The 21,746-nt window shown below is 52.5% G+C and overlaps 7 protein-coding genes across 7 annotated transcripts; 5 read left to right on the forward strand and 2 right to left on the reverse strand.

Moving 5' to 3' along the window:
- The first annotated feature begins 707 nt into the window (after nt 1–707).
- On the forward strand, nt 708–2,767 carry K489DRAFT_378142 (glycoside hydrolase family 72 protein). The gene has a single exon (XM_033604336.1). It carries the CDS (start codon nt 1,069–1,071, stop codon nt 2,467–2,469), a length of 1,401 nt encoding a protein of 466 aa, XP_033462645.1. The 5' UTR covers nt 708–1,068; the 3' UTR covers nt 2,470–2,767.
- A 1,263-nt stretch (nt 2,768–4,030) lies between these two features.
- Nucleotides 4,031–6,906, forward strand: K489DRAFT_314728 (Pkinase-domain-containing protein; the record flags this gene model as incomplete). Its single annotated transcript, XM_033601040.1, has 4 exons — nt 4,031–4,264; nt 4,463–6,292; nt 6,400–6,616; nt 6,770–6,906. The coding sequence occupies 4 exons, from the start codon at nt 4,031–4,033 to the stop codon at nt 6,904–6,906; spliced, it is 2,418 nt and encodes an 805-aa protein (XP_033462646.1).
- A 3,046-nt stretch (nt 6,907–9,952) lies between these two features.
- K489DRAFT_314880 (kinase-like protein) lies at nt 9,953–11,884 on the forward strand (the record flags this gene model as incomplete). The annotated part of the gene is made up of 2 exons (XM_033601049.1): nt 9,953–11,066; nt 11,421–11,884. Coding segments are annotated over 2 exons (1,578 nt in total), but the record flags the coding sequence as incomplete, so codon positions are not given.
- A 2,761-nt stretch (nt 11,885–14,645) lies between these two features.
- On the forward strand, nt 14,646–15,315 carry K489DRAFT_378145 (uncharacterized protein). The gene has a single exon (XM_033604337.1). The coding sequence runs from the start codon at nt 14,717–14,719 to the stop codon at nt 15,185–15,187; it is 471 nt and encodes a 156-aa protein (XP_033462648.1). The 5' UTR covers nt 14,646–14,716; the 3' UTR covers nt 15,188–15,315.
- Nucleotides 15,316–15,405: 90 nt separating this feature from the next.
- Nucleotides 15,406–16,695, reverse strand: K489DRAFT_393336 (uncharacterized protein; the record flags this gene model as incomplete). Its single annotated transcript, XM_033606769.1, has 3 exons — nt 15,406–16,028; nt 16,138–16,392; nt 16,692–16,695. 3 exons carry the CDS (start codon nt 16,693–16,695, stop codon nt 15,418–15,420), a joined length of 870 nt encoding a protein of 289 aa, XP_033462649.1. The 3' UTR covers nt 15,406–15,417.
- Nucleotides 16,696–16,710: 15 nt separating this feature from the next.
- On the reverse strand, nt 16,711–19,011 carry K489DRAFT_353229 (Nop domain-containing protein). The gene is made up of 2 exons (XM_033602482.1): nt 18,721–19,011; nt 16,711–18,662 (listed from the first exon to the last, which is right to left on the reverse strand). Exons 1-2 carry the CDS (start codon nt 18,922–18,924, stop codon nt 17,136–17,138), a joined length of 1,731 nt encoding a protein of 576 aa, XP_033462650.1. The 5' UTR covers nt 18,925–19,011; the 3' UTR covers nt 16,711–17,135.
- Nucleotides 19,012–19,242: 231 nt separating this feature from the next.
- K489DRAFT_313963 (fungal-specific actin related protein) lies at nt 19,243–20,859 on the forward strand (the record flags this gene model as incomplete). Its single annotated transcript, XM_033600978.1, has 2 exons — nt 19,243–20,509; nt 20,585–20,859. 2 exons carry the CDS (start codon nt 19,243–19,245, stop codon nt 20,857–20,859), a joined length of 1,542 nt encoding a protein of 513 aa, XP_033462651.1.
- Nucleotides 20,860–21,746: the final 887 nt, after the last annotated feature.

Consider the following 21,746-nt stretch of genomic DNA (forward strand, 5'->3'; position numbering starts at 1 on the left):
TAAAAAGCAGGAAAACAGGTGCTTGTTCACCTCGTTCGGGGCAAACGTGCGCGCAAGGAAACGGACGGGCAGCGGCGCTGGACCTTATTGGGTGCAAATCTCTCGATCAAGCCGACGCTAGAATCTTTCATCTCTCAGGCCTCAGCGAATGCTTTACCCCGTCACAACCGTTAACATTACACGCTCGTATCTTTCGGCCAAAGGCGCGCATTTCGCGGAGGTCTGGGCGTGCTGAGCCAGTGCTTTGCCGAATGGTTTGTTTTGAGGGGAATCGAGTCTTGGTAAGGAACGAGCAACAGCTGCCAAACCAGGAACTTTTCTACTGTCGTGAGCGGTCGATACGCACGCGCGGCATGTTCGCCTTATGCATGAACGCCCCGTGTCTCATCATTGACGACTACGAATGCTCGATAGAGCTCCCCAGCTCCTTGATGGAACCTACATCAACGTGTACCAAGATCTCATCACAGGCCGCACGAATCCCCCACACACCTAAAGAGGGCGTACGATACAGGCAACTTGCGTGATATCGATCGTAGATATGGACTGCACAATACTAGCTTCCAAGGTTGTTGAATTATTATTGTTCCCAATACGATACTAGCATGTACTACTGCAGTATGCCCGGAGAATCCTGCCGCTCGTTTCACAGGCGAACTGGATTCTGCGAAACGACACTACGGCCCTCGCGCTTACAATAATACTACCTCGTGTCTCCTCCCCAAAGCTGGAAAGTGTTGTGCATCCACCACCTGCATCTGCCTCTCAACACTCTCCTCTGACACTCTCCCTTCCGACAGTGCTGGAAGGTCACCTTTGATCACAGCTCATTCGTTTGCTGCTGTTCTTGCTTCTTGGAAATTCCTTGCCAGACTGTCGTTTCCCGCGTTTAATTGTCACCAAAGCATTCCGCTTTCTGCAAGTGCTGCGTCGAACGCGTGTGCATCTTGCCACTTTGACGACTACCAACTTTCACATCAGCTCTTGTGGCGATAATTTGTGCTTTGGATCAGGCCTCCTCATCATTCAGACCATCATATTTGCTACCATCAACATCGATATCTCAAAATGAAGTTCTCAATCGCGTCTTCGCTATTGGTTGCTACCAACTTCCTTTCTCACTTCGCCCATGCGATTCCGACCATTCAAGCCAAGGGTGCCAAATTTTTTACCAGCGATGGAAAGCAGTTTTACATCAAAGGAATCGCTTATCAACTTACCAACGATGACCCCCTGGCCGATGGTGACCAATGTCAATTGGACGTGAACCTTATGAAGACTTTGGGCACCAACGCGATCCGCGTCTACCACGTCGACCCTGCTGCGAATCACGATGTTTGCATGAACGCCCTTGCTGATGCCGGCATCTATGTCTTCTTGGATGTTGACACCTTCGACACCTACATCATTGGCAAAAGTCCCTCCTGGACCGAGTCTCAATTCAACAGCTATTCAGCTGTCATCGACACCTTCCACAAGTACGACAACGTCGCTGGTTTCTTTGTTGGCAACGAGATCATGAACTCGGGCCCCGAGAGCATTGCTGCCCCTTACGTCAAGGCTGCTGCCCGTGACCTCAAGGCCTATAGCGCTAAGAAGGGCTACCGCAAGATCCCGATCGGTTATTCTGCCTCTGACATTCCTGATCTTCGGCCGAATCTTCAGAATTACCTCGCGTGTGGCAGTGACCCTGCGAACGCGGTCGACTTCTTCAGTCTCAATGCTTACGAATGGTGCGGCGAGCAGACCTTCAAAAGCAGTGGCTACGTTAATCTCCAGGCTATGGCCCAAGGCTATAACATCCCAATCTTCTTCTCTGAAGTCGGCTGCAATACTGTCAAGCCGCGCACATTCGGCGACCAGTCCGCTATTCTCGGTCCGGACATGTACGACACCTGGTCGGGCACCATGATCTACGAGTGGATCGAGGAGACCAACGATTATGGTTTGATTTCCTACGGCCCACCCGCGCCGACCGGTGGCACCAACGTCGTCGATGGCTACACGCGCCGCGGCACTCCGACCCCGGTGCAGCCCGATTTCAACAACCTCAAGTCTCAGTGGCAGACACTTTCTCCAACCGGCGTCGCCCTCAGCGCTTACACCCCGTCGTTGTCTCCTCCTGCATGCCCTTCGTTCACCGCCGGCTCTTGGCTGGTTAGCGGCGATGTGCCGCTGCCTACACTCGGCCAGGTTTTCCTGAACCAGGCTGGTGAACGTCCCATCACCACGAGTGGAACAGGCAGTACCGCGACCACGTCGCCGAAATCCGGCACGGGGTCCAGCTCAGGACTTACCACTTCAAAGACTTCGGGTAGCATGGGTACCACCGGCGCCGCTGCAGCCACAACGACTCCATCGACAGGAGGTGCCTCAAGTCGCAGCTCCGTTATCATTCCTGGAAGCTTTACCGCAGCCCTCGGAGGCCTGGTTGGTGCATTTGTCTTTGGTGCGGCAGTGCTGTTGTAGATGTTTCTGGCTAGCCACTCTGCTCCTTGCTTTGGATGCAGGATTTGCTTGCTTGTGGTTCCTTTCGAGCTTGATCTTTGGCTTCGGCAGTCTGTCGTGTTCAAGCACAGGAAGCGCCAGGATCAGGAGAGTCATCTCGTCTTTCTAATTCCGTTTTTCTTTTCTTGGATCATTCTTCGACCTGTGTGGTGACTGAAGGATTATAGACATCTTGCATGGTTTTGGGATGGGAAGCACCTGTCATGTACATCAAGAGTGCTACGAATATACATGCTTATTACAAACCAACACGTTAATTTTCCTTCATTGACAGTAAGACCTATTTCGGCACAAGTGTGCATGTCGCAAGCGGCCACAGTATTTACTCGTCTATCAGCCTTTGCAGAATTAGCAAAATCTGGTGTGAAGATGCAGAGCTGACGACTTTGGATGTGTAATCGTACCTAGGTACTGTAATCTTGAAGCCGCCGTTTTTTTTAACTGACCGCGTTGCTCGTCAGTACAGGTAAGCCCGAGCGATTCGAATGGCGATATAACGCCGCCTCGCTGGCAGATGAGGATGATGGTCGTTAAAGATCGTAATCTCAGTATGATCTGGTATGAAACTTGAAGGGCATATGTTATGCTCGTTTCGTTGCCCTCAAGGGCTCTATCATCAAAGATTATGAAAGTGACAGCGGGTCGAACACGAGCATCTGGGCAGTTGAACAGCCGCATAACTCGGGCAGCCACTTCCATCATCGCCTCTGATCGGCCCGCTTTATGCAGCAACGCTCCCGCAGCTTGTTCTGATGAATTTCAGCGGGCGTGCAGCTGCTGCAGAGTGTACATCTCCGCTCTGGAATGCTTGATGCGAACGCCGAATTGATGATACGTTTCGACGGCGAGGATGAAGTGATCTCTCTTATATTTCATCAATTAAATTGCATGAATTGACTTATTGAGTGAATGCGTGCACAGCGAGCTGCTGAAGTCTGTCCACCAGACCTCGAGCCAAACTGGCCGTCGTCACAAGCCGATACGTCCGCGTCACTAACAAACCCCCTCTCCTTCTACCGAACAAACTGCACCGCACGGTCGTAAAAGTCTCGAGCAGGGTCTTGACCTGCTGTACCAACTGGGGAAACAACCTCGCGCCTTCCGGACGGCCTCTGTCTAACGCCTGCCTTGCTTGTTGATTGTAAAGGCCAACGTCACGTCCCCTGCCACGCCTGTCTACCTCTCCTTCCTTCCCGGCGGATTATTATTGATGAGCGTGGATGTCGGAGTTGGCTCCTCTCATCTCCATCAGCACCACCTGGATCTTATCACGCGCCAGCCTGTCATTCCGGTCATAGAAAGCTCTCACGAGACGCGGAACCGTGTGATTCACCAGAACGACCTACTACCTATCACCTGCTGTGCGCTTCGACAAACTAACGGGAGCACGAATGTCCACGACTTGGCCACTGGATACATGCCAGCCATATACGCTTCGGCCGTCTTGCCTACAGACTTGTCACACAGGTGGCAGACATAGCCGTATAATTAGTCACTCTGTTGCATCAGCCCCTCGTCCATCATGAGTGCTGATCTCAGCCTCTCCCAATCGCTCGGCGGTCTTCGCATCGCCAATCCGGACGATGAGACAGCGTCCTCCTCTCCGGCTTCATCGCCACCTCCACCGGCAATGACTGCCAGGCGACCATCAAACGATCAACGCCAATACGAACAGCAGCGTCTGTCAGAATCGAGCGCTTCAGCCTTTACTTCAGATGGCGCTGCTGCGCAGCTTCACCGCCCAACATTACAGCCAGTGCCGTCCTACGGCAGTTCCGATTATGATACGAGTCCTGCTCTGCGAGCGCCCGAAAGATACAACTTGCAGCAGTATGGATCGTCTTCGCCGACTGTGAACGTCGTGCCCGGCTCCGCCGCCGAGTCGCCAAAGAGGCTGACGCATCGTGCAAGCATGCAATTAGCCCACCAAGCCGCGCAGGCTGCGTCCTACCAGAGTCAGCAAAGCACATATGGAGTGCCATCGCGGCATGGAAGTGTGCAACATTCATCGTCCCGACCAGTCAGCAGTGTGCATGCTCAGCAGAATGCGCCCCTAGGCGCCGGAGTCATGGGTCCAGGAACCTACCGCTACGGAGGCGAGGGAGGTTTACCGGATGGAAATCTAGGTGGACTCAGCAGGTCTACATCGCGATCCACGAGACAGCCATCCAGTAATACACAGGCATGGGATCAATCCCGAGGATATCGTCAGGCGAGCATACCAGGCAGTACACCTGCCGTATCTCAGTACCCGCAACGGAGGAACTCAAGGCGAGGCAGAGCCGCGTCGGATACCATTGGAGTTCCTGATACTACAGAAAAGAGTCACGCACTGCCAAATTCTGCGGAGGAATGGCGAGATCGGGGCGCGGCGGTCAAGACAGTGCGGGAAACAGATGCCAACGGACAGCCACAAACCAGAGTTGTGAAGAAGGGTGTCAAGGACTTCAATTTCGGTCGTACGCTGGGCGAAGGGTCATATTCTACAGTCTTGGCGGCGACAGATCGACAAAACAACAAAGAGTACGCTATCAAGGTGCTTGACAAACGACACATTATCAAAGAGAAAAAGGTCAAATACGTGAATATCGAACGGGATACCCTCAACCGGTTGACTGAGCACCCAGGAATCGTTCGATTATACTACACCTTCCAGGACGAGCGCTCGCTGTACTTTGTTCTGGATCTAGCAACAGGCGGTGAACTCCTGGGTGTGTTGAAGAAACTGGGCTCGTTCGACATCGACTGCACTCGCTTTTATGCAGCCGAGATTCTTGACAGCATCGCTTACATGCACAGTCGTGGGATCATTCATCGCGACCTGAAACCTGAAAACGTTCTACTAGATCGCGACATGCATGTCAAGATCACCGATTTTGGAACAGCAAAGATCTTGCGAGATCCCCGGCCGCCTGGCGTCGATGGTCGGGCTGCCTCGAGTCAAGACTTAGCAGACGGAGCAGAGACTGATCGGGCGATATCCTTCGTCGGCACTGCTGAGTATGTCAGCCCTGAGCTGTTGCGGGACAAAAATGCATGCAAGGCGTCTGATCTCTGGGCGTTCGGCTGTATTATCTATCAGCTGCTTGCTGGCCGACCTCCTTTCAAAGCCGCAAACGAGTATCTCACTTTCCAGAAGATCCTCGCGCTAGACTACTCATTTCCGGACGGCTTCCCCGAGGTAGCCCGCGATCTCGTAGAGCGGCTGCTCGTCCTTGAGCCAACAAGTCGCCTACCAATGGAGCACGTCAAAAACCATCGCTTCTTCGACGGAGTGCAATGGGGGAAAACACTCTGGCGGCAGAAGCCGCCTCGATTGAGCCCACATGTTCCACCGCCACGAGAGCCAATTAGTCTCAACGGACCGAGTGCTTCTGCAGCCAGTGCCGCACACGCTGCGTTGACGAATGCACATAATGCTAGCAACGCTGCATCAGCTCCGCCTCGTCGCCCACAACTCCAGACTGTGACTGAGCTAGCACCGCCAAGTCAATTGGATATTGACTGGTCACCGGTTCTTACTAACAACAACGAGCGCATTCTCAAACTAGGAAATTTGATGGTATCACAGGGGGCACCCCCTGGAAGTCCGGATGCTCCTACCCAATCTGAGAAATCTGGCTTTGCCCGACTTTTCAGCGCTGCTGCTGCATCCAAACGGAAGGAGCGTCTGGTATTAATCACGACGTGTGCTCGTCTTGTAGTGACTGCGGCCGGCGGGAACGAGAAGAAGGCGAAGATGGAATTGCCGCTCGCTGCGCATATCGTTTCGTGTCGGAGTCTCGTAGATGCCAAAGGCCTGTCCTATTTCTGTATTGACATGGTAAGTGATGATCATGTTTCAGCGGCAAAGCACCAATAGCGTAGCGCCCTGATAGCGAATCGAGTGAGGTCATTACTAACAATAGTCACCAGAGGGACAAACACTACGTGTTCGAGGATCCTCGCGCCACGACCTCGGATCCAGCAGGAAGTCGATACAGCACACAAGAATGGCTCGACGCCATCGAGCAAGCACGTGAAGTTGCACTTGCAACATCTCTTTCCTCCGCCGGAGGCAGCAGTAGCACCAGCGCTGGAGGAAATCCCTTCCCGTCTTCCGCTCACAGTAGCCACAATCCCCATGGCCCCTATCACAACGGCAGCCCGGCGCACATGGGCGAAGGCTTCGATTCCGGCGCGACGCTGGACAGCAATCCACCGCAACAGCATTACCAGCACCGGCATGTTTTGAAGCAGACTCTACGGAGAACAAACACAGACGAATACGATGAAGGCGGTGGTGGATCAGGCGACGGCGGTGGGAACGGGAACAGTGCAGTCGCAGGGGCCTTTGCGACGGGACGGAAACGTTTCAGTAAGAGGCACAGCAAGAGCGGCCTCGCCGCCGTGTTTTGAGAGACATGTAGAAATGAGAAATCGTCGCGATAAGAGACCTTTTCCGGACTGTGACCCGGGTGGACTCGATAGGATCAGGGAAGAGCGAAACCTGTAGGCGGTCATTTTCAGAGAATTTGAGGGTTCTAGCCCGGAGGCGAATGTAGAAGCTCGATAAAGGGACCATTCTTTCTGTTGAACTAATCTGTGATATCATCCTGTTTTAGTCTGGACCATGACTTCCCTTATGTCGGTCTCGGCTCGATCTCCGACCGAGTTGGTAGTGACAGGATCAACTGCCTAATCAGGGCCATTGAGCGCTCCAAAGAGCGATATTACTCTTGGTGATGTGTATGTCTCTGCCGCTCGAGGGACATTCGGTCCATGTCCCTCGTGCATGATACAGCACGCCCACGCGGCATTTGGGGGTACGTATTTGCTCTACATGTACCGCTCTCTGGAGGTCACTAAATAGGCAGGCGCGTGAGGCCGTCACATTCCTGCAACGAGCGGGCCTTGAACCGGTTTGCCTGTCGTTTCAATGTGGCGCAGGAAGCGATTTTAGTGACATGTGAATTTTGTGGATTTTCAAGATGAGGGCGACTGCTCCTCGGTGGTGATGAGGGTGGAAATTGCGCTTACTGGGAGGGCGTAAATTCAGACATGACGATAGAGTATAGCACATGTCAGATTCCCACCCATGCAGCCGACTGGTGTTGTTCTGTCCTGCCCGCGATAGTTCCAGGACCATTTGGTTCATTACCATCGAGGCTCGGTCATGAAGTCTGGTTCATCGCGTGGTTATCATGATATGACCCGGCTACTGATCCATGGACGTGGTGTGCTGATCTACATAATCAGGATCATTTCCCCGAATTTTTCGTCTCGGAATGGGACGATCACTCGCATCGGACACTTCAACGTTCACGTTGTTTCTGCATACTATGTTTCCTGCTCGTGAATCCATGTATCGCGAATCTCGAACAGCCCCTGGTGCCTCGGGCCTCATCAGCTTAATTCTGAGCCCGACCTGCCGTACGCGGACTGCGGCGGAATCGGTCGTTTCAGTCTGAAACTCTGCCCAGGTGGACTTTGACTTGCTTTCAATCACACCTAGGTAGGTACTACTCATCACAGTAGAATGACGCGTCTACTCGACTCTCGTTCGCAAGCATTTCGAGGAGTCGCTCTATGTCCTTCCTTCTCATGCCGTAATCTCTACATTGTCCTGTATGACCGTATCTGTCTAGAATACGACCAGACGGGCCGCACATGAGAAATTCCATCCATGAAATTGATGTGGCGCTACTACGATGGTGCGCGGCCATCTGGCCCAGAATGGGTATGCGAGTGCACACCCGTGAGCTTGCAGGGATCTCGGCTTGTGCTGTGCGGCCTGGTGTTTTCAATAATTCTATCGTCACCTGGGCAGACGGACTCCTTGCGCTTGGACTACAGTAGCTTTGGCTCCTGCGACGACGGTGGTTTCCGCTTCTCTGGATAGTGCTTTGCTCAGACTTCGCACCGTCGCCTCCCCTTTCCATCCTCTGCCCTCCGTTGAGTCTAGTGAATCTAGGAAAATCGCACGAGCGAGCGGAGGGTATCGTCCAACGTGCAAACAAACCCCGTGCGCTGAACGTCGCCGATTCGCTGGTCCCATTCATTCGATGTATCTTATTGCATTCCAGGTGGCGTGAGGAGTACTGGTGAAGACTGTGATATGTGTACAAGGAAGTTCTCTGGACCAAGTAGAACCCCGGACGCCGGAGTACACGCACCTGCCCAGGTTGGTATCGTTGATGGGATGAAAACGCCCTTTTCATTATCAAGAATGGAAGACTATTGTTACAATATCTGTGCCGCCGCGCGGAACCGCGTGCCATTCTCCCTAGCCAGTGACATATCGAAAACTTTGCAAGGTGACGGTCTGGCACCTTCCTCATCTTAGATCCATGTCTTCGTCCAGAAATGCGGGCACTGAAATGCTAAATGCTAGAGCGATCACCTGCATACATGCGAAACACCTGGGCAGTTGAGTTGGGGTTCCGACGGCGTGGATCCTGCTTGCTGCACGCGCTCGGGCCGGACTATGCAGAACTCCCACCTTCATCTGCATCGACCTTGACTGTAAATTTATTAGCCGGAAACCACAGCCCATGTCATTCTCATCACCACCACACGGCTTTTAAATTTTTGATTATTATCATCACAGCCACTGGGCGTTGTGTGTCTTCAGAATGGCCATATCACTCCCAAGGTTGATTTGACCTGGATCTTGCTCTAGCACCACCAGCAAATGACCACCCCTGCATGCGTTGTTCGTCTCATGCTCCTACTCTTGTGGCGGTCCCCACCTCGGAACTTCTATTCTTTTGACAAAACAAAGGAACCTTCGCTCGAGAGTGTCACCACCTCCGAGGAAACGACGTTGAAGTAGACGGAAACCAGTACTGTACAGACCCTTGTTTCATCTTGTTCCAAGGTCCTCTCAATTGTACCTAGTACTCTCGGGCACTGTGATGATTGTTATCGCCGTCTTGCGGCTTCACTTGTCATGCACGGTTCACCCTTTCACCTGCCCTTCGGGTCGCACCACCACGCTTCTAGATCCATATTGCTCCTTTCGAACATTCCAACGTTTCTCGGGATCCCGCATGGTGGTGGGCTACACAGTTGCGGTGACTGCCCAGGTGGAGTGGTACAGGCTGCTTTCTCTTAGTTCTCTTGTACTACAAGCACACGGTGGGGATACCCACCAGTATTAAACACTCTGCCGCTCCCCTTGCATCACGAACCTTTCCACCAGCCGTCTTCATTGACAGATGACATTGGGCAGGGTCTCGAGGAATCTACTTATGTCGCCTCTGGTCCTTGGTCGATGTTCGCAACCGTGACTGATCAGTAGTCCAAGCACACGACATGTGACGCGCTCATCCTTCGATTTCTTTCTATTACTGTATCGCATATCGGTCACGCGCCATTCATAACATCGCTAGCCACTATTGTTCCAATCAATTGACTAGCTCGCCTTGAACAAGCAATTGTGCCAATATCATTTTCTCGTCAAATGGCTGCAAGGACCTTGGCTCAGGTCGCTCCCACGGCGGATACAATTGCTCTGAACGCCTACATTTACGGCTACGGCGGACACTCTCTAGTGACACCTCACGCAGCTTTGAAACTTCTCTGGTGGACGGAAGAACGCATCAACCTCAAAGTCGATCGCGCCTTCGTCTTGTCCAAGCTACGCGGACAAGAACGTGACTTCCTTGACCAGACCGTTGGTTTTGGCGAAGCGGGCGGAGTCAAGAGCGACGCCGAGTCGGTTGATGTGCTGGGTAGCCTGACCAGTGAGACTTACTTGAGCTGGATCCTGACCCGAGCTCGACGACTGTTTCTCATCCTTACAGAGGTTGGTGTACCTGATCAAATTTTCGGTTGCATCGACGATTTATGGGACGACGACGATCTGCCTCTCACAATGGATAGCATCAAAAAGATGGAGCTCACGATCGATGACGACCCTGTGTTGGAAAAGAAGGTCTACGACACTCAATTCATCTATCTTCTCAGAGAACTCAAAAAAGGCAACCATATCGATTATGATTCGCGCGAGCACATTCCTCTCGAGCACGTCGATCAAATCCCACCTGCTGTCAGTGTACAGGAGTATGGCGGACGTGTTCACTTTCCAGCTCGGCCAGATCAAGTCTTCATGCGGCGAAAGATTATCCTCAGAGAAAAGGGTTCGGAGGAAAACGACATGGAAATCTTCAAACAGGACGTACTTCACGCCCAAGCGCTTGCTCATCCGAATATCGCTCCAGTATTTGCATCTTACACCTCTGGCGATGCTGGCTTTGTTCTCTCCAACTTTGTGGTTGAGCACACTCTGGCGACCTTTTGCGATCATCGCACGCCTCCTTCGTTCATGCGCGTCAGCGCCTCCAAACGACCAGTACTGTTACAGCAGTGGATGCTCTCATTAGCGGACGCACTTGCGTACCTCCACGACAACGCTGAGGCACACACTGCAATATGTCCATCGAATATTTGGATCGATCGAGACAATCACATCGTATTTGCGGACTTGGGCAGCTTGATTACGTTCCGCAAGGCGAAGAAAATCAACAATACAGAACTCTATGATTATGCTGCGCCGGAGTCGATATCTCGGCAAGGTCCGCCATCCATCTTTGATTCTGCAGCCGTGAACCCAGCGTCCAAGGCCAATGATGTCTTGCGCAAAGCCAGCATCGGACGCAAGTCTGCGTCAAGTATCTCGAAAGCTGCCAAAGGCGCGACCGCAGAACCCAGCTATATGGCCCGGCAAAGCTCCACAGCAGCTATCAGAGATAATACCAGGAGCGAGAAAGTCGACGAAATTGGGTCCACCGTTCACCGTACAGGACGATTCGACTTCACGCAGAAACTTCCATCAACCGTGATCGTACCGACCATTTTTGCCCCGGAGCAGACGACAGCATTCGCAAGCGATACGTCAAGACACACCTCCTCCACGCAGCTCACTGCAGGTTCCGCTTCACAATCACTCGTCAACGTCCCTTCCGTTGTAGAGCCCTCGCCAGCTCCACAATCGGACGCGTCTTCCTCGTCGAATCTCTTTGATCCCAACCAAGCCGACATCTTTTCTCTTGCTTGCATCTACCTTAACATTATCACATTCATGGTTGAGGGCAAACTCACAGAGTTTGTCCGCTTCCGCTCATACGCACTCAATGCTTTCAAACAGCGGCGTTACCGCACTGATCAGAGCTTCCACTCGGATGCAGATATATTGAGCAACTGGATCACTCACCTGGGAACTGCATGCGAAGGAAAAATCGCGTCAGAGGAGACTGCTGGCACCAAGGAATCGGTAGCTGTGTGGAAAAAGGTGCCGGCACTATTGGACCTGGTCGGCCGCATGTTGAACCACGACGCCGCATCGCGTCCGCCGGCTGACGAAGTCCAGCGCACCATTGAGAACATCCTTAAAACTGATGATAGACAGACGTCAAGTTCCACGGCAAGCATACCCTTGCCAATCCGTGGCTCCTCAGACGCTTCGTCGGATCGGATATCATCCAGTAAACATATGAGCGGCGGCAGTGACACCACACAATCCTCTATGGAGGCTGCTGGCAATATCAGGCGCAGTGGCGAAGCTGACGCTTCGGCTGGCACTGATGTGATGTCCCAAAGCAGTGCTATCGAGGATGAGGATGACACAACAAACCCCGAATTTGCCTCTCCTGGCCTGAGCAAATTTGGCAACTTTCGTCGATTCAGTCTGGTCAGCGTGCTTGCTGGCAGCGGAGGAAATCGAGTCGTCCCCCTTTCTAACGTCAATGGCCGCGAAAACATGGGTAGCAATGCTTCGCTCGGATTCCGTTCAGTTGTCGACCTTCCGCGTCCTGCCACTGGCGTCAAGAAAGATACAGCCGAGTCATCCCCGAATACGCTGCTCATTTCGGCTACCACGAAATCAAATCCGCCCTCCAAATTAATGCGGATGCAAGTCATGGACGATGTAAAACCACCCAAAGCTCATAAGACCAAGACTGGTGGCGGAGGCTTGCGCTCCCTGAAGAGCATCTTCACACGGTCGTCGAAGATGACGGCCCAAGCCAGCTGAGACAACCAACTTTTATCCGAAACTCATCCCTTCGTGAAGGGCTGATATTCACACTACCGTCGACTGCTCGAATTTTACCTGTTTCCAGTATGGTTTTGGAAGACACCGCAGTATGCCTGGCCCTTCACACGCCCTTTCACCATTCACTCTTGCAAGGCGCAATTTTATTTTAGTTTAAAACTTCGTTGTTGGGAAAACAGAATTCTGGTGCGGAACCCATCCTGTTCTGCTCGCGCTTTAACGAAGATTACGACAATCATGAAGCAGAATTGGTCGATTTTCTCGACGAAAAATGTAGCATTTAGTGACAGATAGCCTCAACGGCAGACTATTTAATTCCCTAATTGCCTCATGTCCGTCTCGTCAATTCCCAGTGGTCAATATCGATCCTCTAGTAATCTGTTCCTCGGCGTGCATGATATGCCATACCTAGGTGCTCAAGTGTGTCAGGGAAAGCCCTTGACCTCTACCTTCTCGGAAAGAGCGATCGTAGAGACAAGATGGATGATAGACGCTCTTGCACCGAACGTCATCTGGATCATCGGTGAGTGTCATGCGTTCTTGCTTGCTTGGTCTTCTCGTAATCGACGTTTTTGCTAGCTCGCCTCTCATTGCTAGTCACAGAAAGGACCATTGCGCAATATGCGGTCCTTCTATGATCGTTACTGCTGGTGACGATGTGTGATGGAAAATGAAGGTCCTTATCATTGCTCTCATCAAATCCTGCGTTGCCTTTATCGCATTGTCACCCAACCTGCTCTCTATTCTAGCTGGTCCAGAGCAGATCTCGGGTTAACGACACTTCAAATGCTCCGCATACAACCCTCCCGGCTCACTCTCACACGCCGTGATGTCGATGAGTTTGAAGAGCAGCCTCGTCGTGGACGTTGGCACCAACTTCAGGACCAAAAAGAGCACGAGCAACATAACTATCCGCAACCCAGCGAGATCGGTCGAGATCAGCAACTGAAGAATGCACCAGGGTTCTCAACTCGTCTGGGATTTGTGACAACGATCGCTCGTCCTGCCCTAGCGAGAACGGTATCTTCGTCATCTTCGAGGTCCTCTGAAGCGACGATCTGTGCCGAAGGAGATGGCGATGAGCAGGCCGTCCGAAACCAGGCTGATGGTCCAAAGAACTTGGACACGTACCCGAGACATTGTGCTTCTTCTGCTTCGCAGGATGATATCACAGCCCACATTCTCGAAAAAAATGACATCCCTCCTATCCCCGGCCCGGGACCTTTGGTTGCTGATCGAGCTTCAACTTCGTCTTACGCGCATCCAGAACACAGGATCAATGGCAATCACTCATCTGCACTGCCTCTGTCAGAGGCTGTTCTTTCACCATTCCTTTGCCAACAGAGACATTCAAAAGCCAAGCTGGACCATGGTAATCTGCATAGCACTTTGTCGGACGCGAACCTGGAGAAGCCATGCGATGACGAGTCTCCGTGTAGTACTTCCAAAGAGCTCTCAGAGACTGGAGACCGTCATAGATCATGGTCGGGCACACAGTCCACCAGCTCTTTTGCTTCCAACTCCAGTCGCTCAATGCCAAACTTGCGCAATGCGGCCTTGTCCTTGCACCGTACTGGAAACAGCCATGGTTCATTTGCAGAGTCGCCGAGGGTCGTCGGGCAGGCTGCTCCGCGTCGATTTCCATCTATGGTCAGTGCTGCTAGTGGAATCAGTCGTCTCTCCTCCAGCTCGCGAGGTTTAGACGCGGCTGAGGAATTCCTCATGCTGCGGAACTCGCCCCTGGACGAATTGGCTGAGCAATTTCGAAGACTTGGTCGTGCGACCTTCCCACGTTGTTCAACACAGTCGTCGACATTTCGACCACAGACCAGACGTCGGCCTTCACTGCTGAATGGTGACCCGTTTGGACAATATGACAGCTCCTTGGAAAGTGATGATGACCTGGCCGATTTTCTGTCATCGCTTGTGAAAGTCAGAGTCCCCACACAAACGGAGACCAGGGCTCCTTTTGATAAACCATTGCCAGATTTGCCGAGCCCGTCCTCAGAACGTTCACCGTCATTGAGCTTGCGTACACCAAACCGCGAAAACCAAGTCTCCTCTCCGAGCGTGCCGTCACGTAGTCCAACATCAAATCGATCTCCCACAGGCTGTCGATCCTTCCACCCTATCGTCAGCATCTCCCAATCCGTCAAAACTATCAAGGCCAAAATGATGCCCGCCACACCACATGTTCACGTTTACAGTGACTCACAGCCCGCCGAGGACCAGCCGCAGACCCCAGCAGATCTCCCTGCCAGCTCTCGGCATCAAACATTGCGAGATTCGCGTTTGAAGCATGATGCCGATGATGACGATTGCCTCAGTCCGACTTCACGATCGACGAAGTATCGTCCCTCGAGACACACCTACCCTGCTTCGCTCGCAGCATTGGCTTATCCACAATCGAGCACTCCAACGAGGGGAAGCACATTGCTCGTGACATCGCATTTGCTCAGCTCGCGTAACGGCCAGAGGCGTGCCACTAACGCAGGACGGGCCAGCGCTGACGAGGAGAATAGTTTCGATGGGAGTCGCGGTGATCTTGAAGACGAGCGGCGATTTCGGGTTGATAGGCAGACTCAGAGCAGCTTGGACGTGACTCCGCCAAAGGAGGATAGATTTGAAAGGTTCCTTCTCTGAGAAAAGCATAGCATGGCTCCACTAAGAACCCCCCTTTATGCACATGTATAGCGAGATTCGGTTGCTGTTGGCAGCATGCTATCTCTGGATGTAGACGAAGCGACGCATTGGGTGAGATGGCCGTCCAGGTGTTCAACATCTCGGATCATGTCTCCTGGTTGTACAAGACGTAGCAAATTGTGCGCATAAATCAAGTGAGTAGTTCTGTCATTCTCCAAACGACATTTCATTTATTCAAACTTCATGGTCGTGACCACTTTTCCAATTCCCGAGATTTCGACACTCACCTCATCACCATCCTGAAGGTATTTCGGCGGCTTGAAACCAATTCCCACACCACCAGGCGTCCCCGTCATGATCAAACTTCCCGCCTTCAGCGTCTGACCCGTCGAGCAGAACGAAACGATCTCGCGAACTCCAAAACAGAGATCACTCGTATTCGCCCTCTGACGCTCTTCACCGTTGACCCGCGTCACGAGTTCCAACCCCTTAGCATCACCCAGAATCTCCGCACTCACGATCGCCGGGCCCAGCGGCGCATAGCGATCGAATGACTTGGAGTAACACCACTGGGGCATCATCCCCGCCTTGGACTTCTCCATCTGCCAGTCCCGGCATGAGACGTCGTTGCCGGCGACGTAGCCGGCGACGTAGTCCAACGCTGACTCTGGTGAGACGTTGAGCGCATCCCGCCCGATGACGATGGTAAGCTCGCCTTCGTAGTCGCAGGTCTTCTGGGCGATTTTGTGGATCGGCGTCGGTGCGCGGGTGTCGGCGACGCATTCGGGGGATTTAATGAAGATCGTGGGGTTCTCGGGGAGATCGAAGCCGGTTTCGAGGACTTTTCAGAGGAAGATCAATCAGTCGGCTTGTTTTTCCATGATCGTCACCATTGTTCGAACAAATTATGGAGAATGTTGGCCCCTAATTCGTGACTATACATGACTTACTGTGCTCTTTGTAGTTCAATCCTAAACATCGAACGAATGGTACTTCCGCCGATGTGAGTGGGCTTAGAAGAGTCTTGACTTCATCTTCCTCGCCTGTCGGCTTGGCCAAGACGGCCGTTGGTCCTTCGAGGATCTTGACCTTGAGACTGCCGCTTTGGGCCAACGCATCGATGTCGTCCTTGTCGTTCACGATCGGCTCGCCGTAACGTACGTTGCCATCTTTGGCCGATGTGTAGCGAATGAGTCGCTTCCAAGCTGTGACGGGTGCCATTGATGTCGGAGCAAATGTGAATGGACGAAACGAGATGTGGTTATAATCAAGGCGGATCCTTTGAGGTATTGACTGCTTCGTTTGCGTTGCACGGCAGTTTCGAGGAAGGTTTCGCACAGCGTGCTTTAGGAACATTAAATGTACAAGTGAGAAACGAGCATCTGCGGGAATGATGGCACGAGAGCTTGATGCGTATCAATGCTATTGGGAGCCGTGTTCGTCCATCGAGTCAGTGATGATCATGATGCGGGACCAATGCTGTGGGGAAGTGGGACCAAATGACGCATGAAGTTTCATGAATTCCTTGCCATTTCACGTGTACCTAGGCATTAAATAGCTGCCGGCACAAGGGATGATGGTGCTCGCGATAGTAGTGTCTATATGCACCGACAAACGCTGCGATGGTGACTCCGAACATTGAGCAATCGTCCGCCACAAGTTACGTGTGAAACGAGATAACTTTCGAGTGATCAGATTCTTCTGTACATATAAATCGTGGCAGACGAGCAGCCCGAAGCTGATGGGTGCTGACACAAAGGAGAACATCTACATGGTGCAGGTAAAGAATAATGACAATGCCACAACCGCATAGCAAACCAAACGCGCCTCAAACGCCTTGAGAACTCGTCAAGAGTCCACTGAGCCCACGGAGTCTCGACAAAACGCCAGCCCAAGCATATCAATAATGAGGAAGAACGAAACGCAGGACAACATGCAGTCGCACTGATTAAGCCTTGCTCTTCTTCTGCTTCTTCTTCGGCGCAGTCTCGTCCTCATCATCTCCGCCCTTGCGTTTCTTCTTCTCTTCTTTGGCGGCCTTCTTTGCGGCTTTGGCTGCTTTCTTGGCTGCCTTCTCTGCCTTCCTCGCGGCTTTCGCGGCCTTCTCTGCTGCCTTGTTGACCTTGTCTTCGCTCTTCGAGGAGCTCTTGGCGCTGGAAGGAGCAACAGTCTCATCGTCGTCACTGCTGTCCTCGTCGTCATCGTCTTCCTCGGCCTCATCCACAGCAGCCACTTCTTCGATCAGCTTGCGCTTCTTCTTGCTCGATTCTGTGCCATTCGTGACGGGCGCTGCTGCTGGGGCAGCGTCGGCAGAAAGACCATCGGCATCTGCGTTGTACTTGCGAGCCTCCTTGAGGTCCCATTTGCCAGGCTGTTGCTGTTTCTGACCTTGCGGGCCAATGGAGACGTTGCTCATCTTGAGTGGTTTGCCCTCCAAGGCACGTAGTCTTCGCTCAACCATGTTCCGTCCAGCAACTCCGACAGCAGACTTCTCCTCCTCAGTAGGCTCCTCCTCTTGTCCAGCGCCGGCTTGTCCCCAATCGCTGAGTGCGTCAACGCGGAGGCCAAGGGTGGCCTTAGTGGCTAGCATTCGTGCAATTTTGCCCTTATTCTTGCCAGTTGCCTGACCAATCAAACTGGCGTGAAAGATGAGACCATATTTGGGTGTATCATGCTTGGTCTTCAGGGCACGGAACAGAGCCTTCTCAGCACCGAGAATTTGCACGGTAGAGGCGGGCTTCTTAGCGAGAGTCATCAAAGATCCAGCGTGTGCGATGAGGCGGGCGCCGACCAAGTCACCGACGAGCGCTGTAAGGTTAGGTGCGATGGCCTGCATACGAGCTGACAGGTAGTTCGCTAGCGTCGATCGGTACTCTGTGAAGCCAACAACTTGTTCGGCAAGTGCTTGAATGTTAACAAGATCTTCCTCTGTGATCTCGGTACCCATTGAGACCTCGGCAGCTGCCTTGATGGCGCCCTCGATCTCCTCAGGGAGGATTTCGCCAAGGTCAGTGGTGCCGCAGTTCGAGCGCATACCAACAGCGATAATGACGCGCGAGTAGGCAAGGTTGTCGTTGATAATGCGTGCCATCTCGGGGAAATGCCAGCCATACCATTCCTTTACTCGCATAGCGTATGTGTTCAGCTCTTTGTCCAGATCGTCGAGCAAGGCGATAGCTTGGATGATCATTGTATCCACCTTATCAGGAGAGAATTTGAGCTTATGCCGTGATAAGCTGTGGGAGAGACCAAGAGACATGGTGCTGATGTCTTCGGGTTTGAGATCGGAGATGAGTGAAGGCAGGTGTTCGCGAATTCCTCGATAGAGATCTGCCGTCGTCGAATCTGAGATGGGTGAGATCTGGAGACCGGGAATTTTGGTGATCGCATTGCCCAACTTGGGGTCCGCAACCGCGAGGGATATCTTCTTCTCATCCTTGAGATCTCCAAGCATGTTCGCGAGCATGGGTGTGACCTGTAATGAACTGTCAGTGGGCATGCAAAAAGAGAGGCGCGCTCGCAACGTAACGCACTTTGCCTTCGGTGAGAGCTGCCGCCTCTTCCAATGCCGATGCTGCACTGTCGAATTTGCGGAACTGCTTCAGCTTCATCAAGCTGCTGACGCCTTCCGCCGTCTCGGCCTCTTTTGCCAAATCATCGCGTTTGAGAAGCTTCTTGTCCCGTGCTTTGAAAATTGCATAACCAGCCGACGTCTCGGTGAGAATGAAGAGGGTCATCTCGACTATATGTATCGCCTGCTCAGGCGATTATAGTAATATGTTGTGTATTCGTCCGCGAACCGTTTCGGCCTTTGTGTTGCGAAAGGTCGTCGCTGTCGTCCGTTTGGGGCTCTGTGTGAAGCATTGTCAAAACTTCGACGATTGAACTTTTTCCGAGGAGCTCGGACCATCCCGCCAAGCCAGGCCAAACCACGCCGAAAACAGCAAGCCGACATCACTGCCGGGAAGCAACGCCGAACATTGCAGAATGCAGGAATACCATGCATGTATGGCTTCCCGCGGCCAGAACACGCTCCGTAAGGTGTTTCGGGACAGATGGCGACGTCTGTGTCCAATGCAGACTATATCAACAGTCGCCCTGCCATTCGTACACGACCCTCTATAAGCGGTGTAATCGGCAATACAGGCAGCCCACGTAGTCCCCGGACACCACTTCTGAATCGAAGCATCTCCTCACAATTTGGCAGTCCTGGCAGCTTCAGGATTGAGCAAGAAGATGTCGTCATATTCGAGCTGAATCAACGATATTTCGCTGCCGGGTATGCTGGCGAGAGTCGACCCCGAAGCATCTTACCATTCACGCCAGGGAGCTCGCACAGAGCTGGTGATTATGGTCAATACGACAAAGCACATGCGCGCAACATGCGTAAGTACCGGCTGGGAGAAGATTGGGCATCGAGTCACGAACTATATCAAGTCGATCTCGGAGCGCTCGATCTTGGATTGGTTGAGGATAAACTCGACAGGGCATTGCGCAAGATTCACGTGGATTACCTACAGATGGACTCTAAACCTCGGAAAGTGCTGTTGGTAGTTCCAAGCATGGTACCAACTCCATTGCTCGGCATCGCGCTCAAGGTTTTGTTTGGTCATTTCACGCAGCCGCCATCAATCTCCATCTTGACCAATCCTGTGCTATCATGCGCCAGCGCAGGTTTGAGACATGCTCTTGTGATTGACATCGGTTGGGAAGAAACAACGATCACGGCCGTCGGCGAATACAAGGAAATTATGCAGCGGAGAAGCGTTCGAGCTGGAAAAATGTTGACAAAAGAGATGGCTGATGTGATCGAACACGAGCTGGCTGGATCAGATGTCAAAATAACCTTTGAGGAGACGGAAGATCTCGTTCAGCGCATGGCATGGTGTCGTTCCCGGCGTGTAGACAGTGAGGAATCCCCTCAGGTGACCGTGGTGCATCTTCCTACGCCTGGCAGCGTGCCAACCACGGACTTTCCTATCGATTTCGTCAAGCTCGCAGAGCCCGCTGAGCGAACTTTCTTCGCTCCCCAGCATTTGCAAACTGATCATGACGATCATGATATCCCTATCCACCTACTTGCCCACAAGCTGCTCTTATCACTTCCAGTCGATCTTCGCTCGACATGCATCAGCCGCATCGTGCTCACAGGCTCGTACACCAATATGCTGGGTTTGAAGCAGAGGCTGCTTCAGGAGATTTCGTACCTGGTACAGAGTCGAGGCTGGGATGTCGTGTCGAACTATGGAAGCGCAAGGCAACGGCATGAAAGAGTGCTGTGGAACGAGCCTATCATCAAAGAAGCTTCAACAGGATCGACAAGTCCAACGGGTTCGACCACTCCCACGGCAGAGAATTCGCAACAAGATGTCACGGCGCACAGTCTACCACCAGTAGTATCACAAGAGTCGGTGTCAGCGTTGCAAGACCCGACAGTAATGCCTTTAGTCCCTGCGTCTGACCGAGTTCATGACGACATCCACGATCCTGTCACTATCAAAGCAGAGCGTGGCAAAGGTGGCGCCAGCGACTCAGACGCAAGCAACGTTGTCCGTGGCGTCGAGTCGCTCGGAGCATGGGCAGGGGCCAGCTTGGTAGCCAGCCTGAAAATCCAAGGGGTACACGAAATTGATAAAGATGACTTTAACAAGCATGGGTTCCGCGGAATATAAAGACATCATGACACAGTCGAAAGATAGCGAATGTTGTTCCTGGCGGCATCTCGAAATCCAGCATTCGCCCTCAGGATTGTAAAGGTACTAAAGGGGTGTTGGAAGCTACAATGTTGTAGGATTTGTCTGAGGCATGAAGTCCGATCATTATGTTATGTTGAGGGCATTTTCATTCGCCGAACGTCATACATGCAGTGTAAGCGGCATTGCTGACTGGGCCACTCATCACGTACGTTCCTCAGCTGCCGCCAATGCAGGGCAAACCGCAATTGAAGAGCCAGCAATTGCTGCGCCGCATGGTTACCGCCAGCGAACCCTCGCGTCCTCTTTTCCTTGCTCACCACTTGCCGTGGACGTTATTCGCTTACACAAATTGAGGTAAGCTACATTTCTTCACAATCGATCTAGTTGCTACCATTGCTGTTTGATTTGTGCTGACTTATTACACAGCGTCATTTGATATCAATAGTTCACCCGTGGACGCTCATGGTATTAGGCATCAGTCCAAGAGGAGCGCGAAGAGAACGAGGTGCTGCCTGTCGGGATCAGCCGCATCCCCCTCAAGCCCACCCGATCACACTTGTGATACATTCACAGCCCTGGAGGTCAATAGCAGGTAGCAGTAGCAAATACACACCTGCAGTCACAAATCCTACGTACAGTCACCTGCAAGAGTGGCTGATATTTCACCAGTCACGCCCAAACCCAGTTGCAAATCTCAATTCTAGATCCCAAGCTTCACAAGCCTCCGCAAATATTGATCGCGGCTCACCGACACCGACAACATTCAGCGTTGACGTATTTGTTCTTTGTCACTTCCTGGCCTTTGCATCATTCACTTGTTCCCGGCAGATTTGCATGTGATAGGTAGCCGCAGTCACTCCACT

Source organism: Dissoconium aciculare (assembly GCF_010015565.1).
Source record: "Dissoconium aciculare CBS 342.82 unplaced genomic scaffold K489scaffold_3, whole genome shotgun sequence".
Classification (NCBI taxonomy): domain Eukaryota; kingdom Fungi; phylum Ascomycota; class Dothideomycetes; order Mycosphaerellales; family Dissoconiaceae; genus Dissoconium; species Dissoconium aciculare.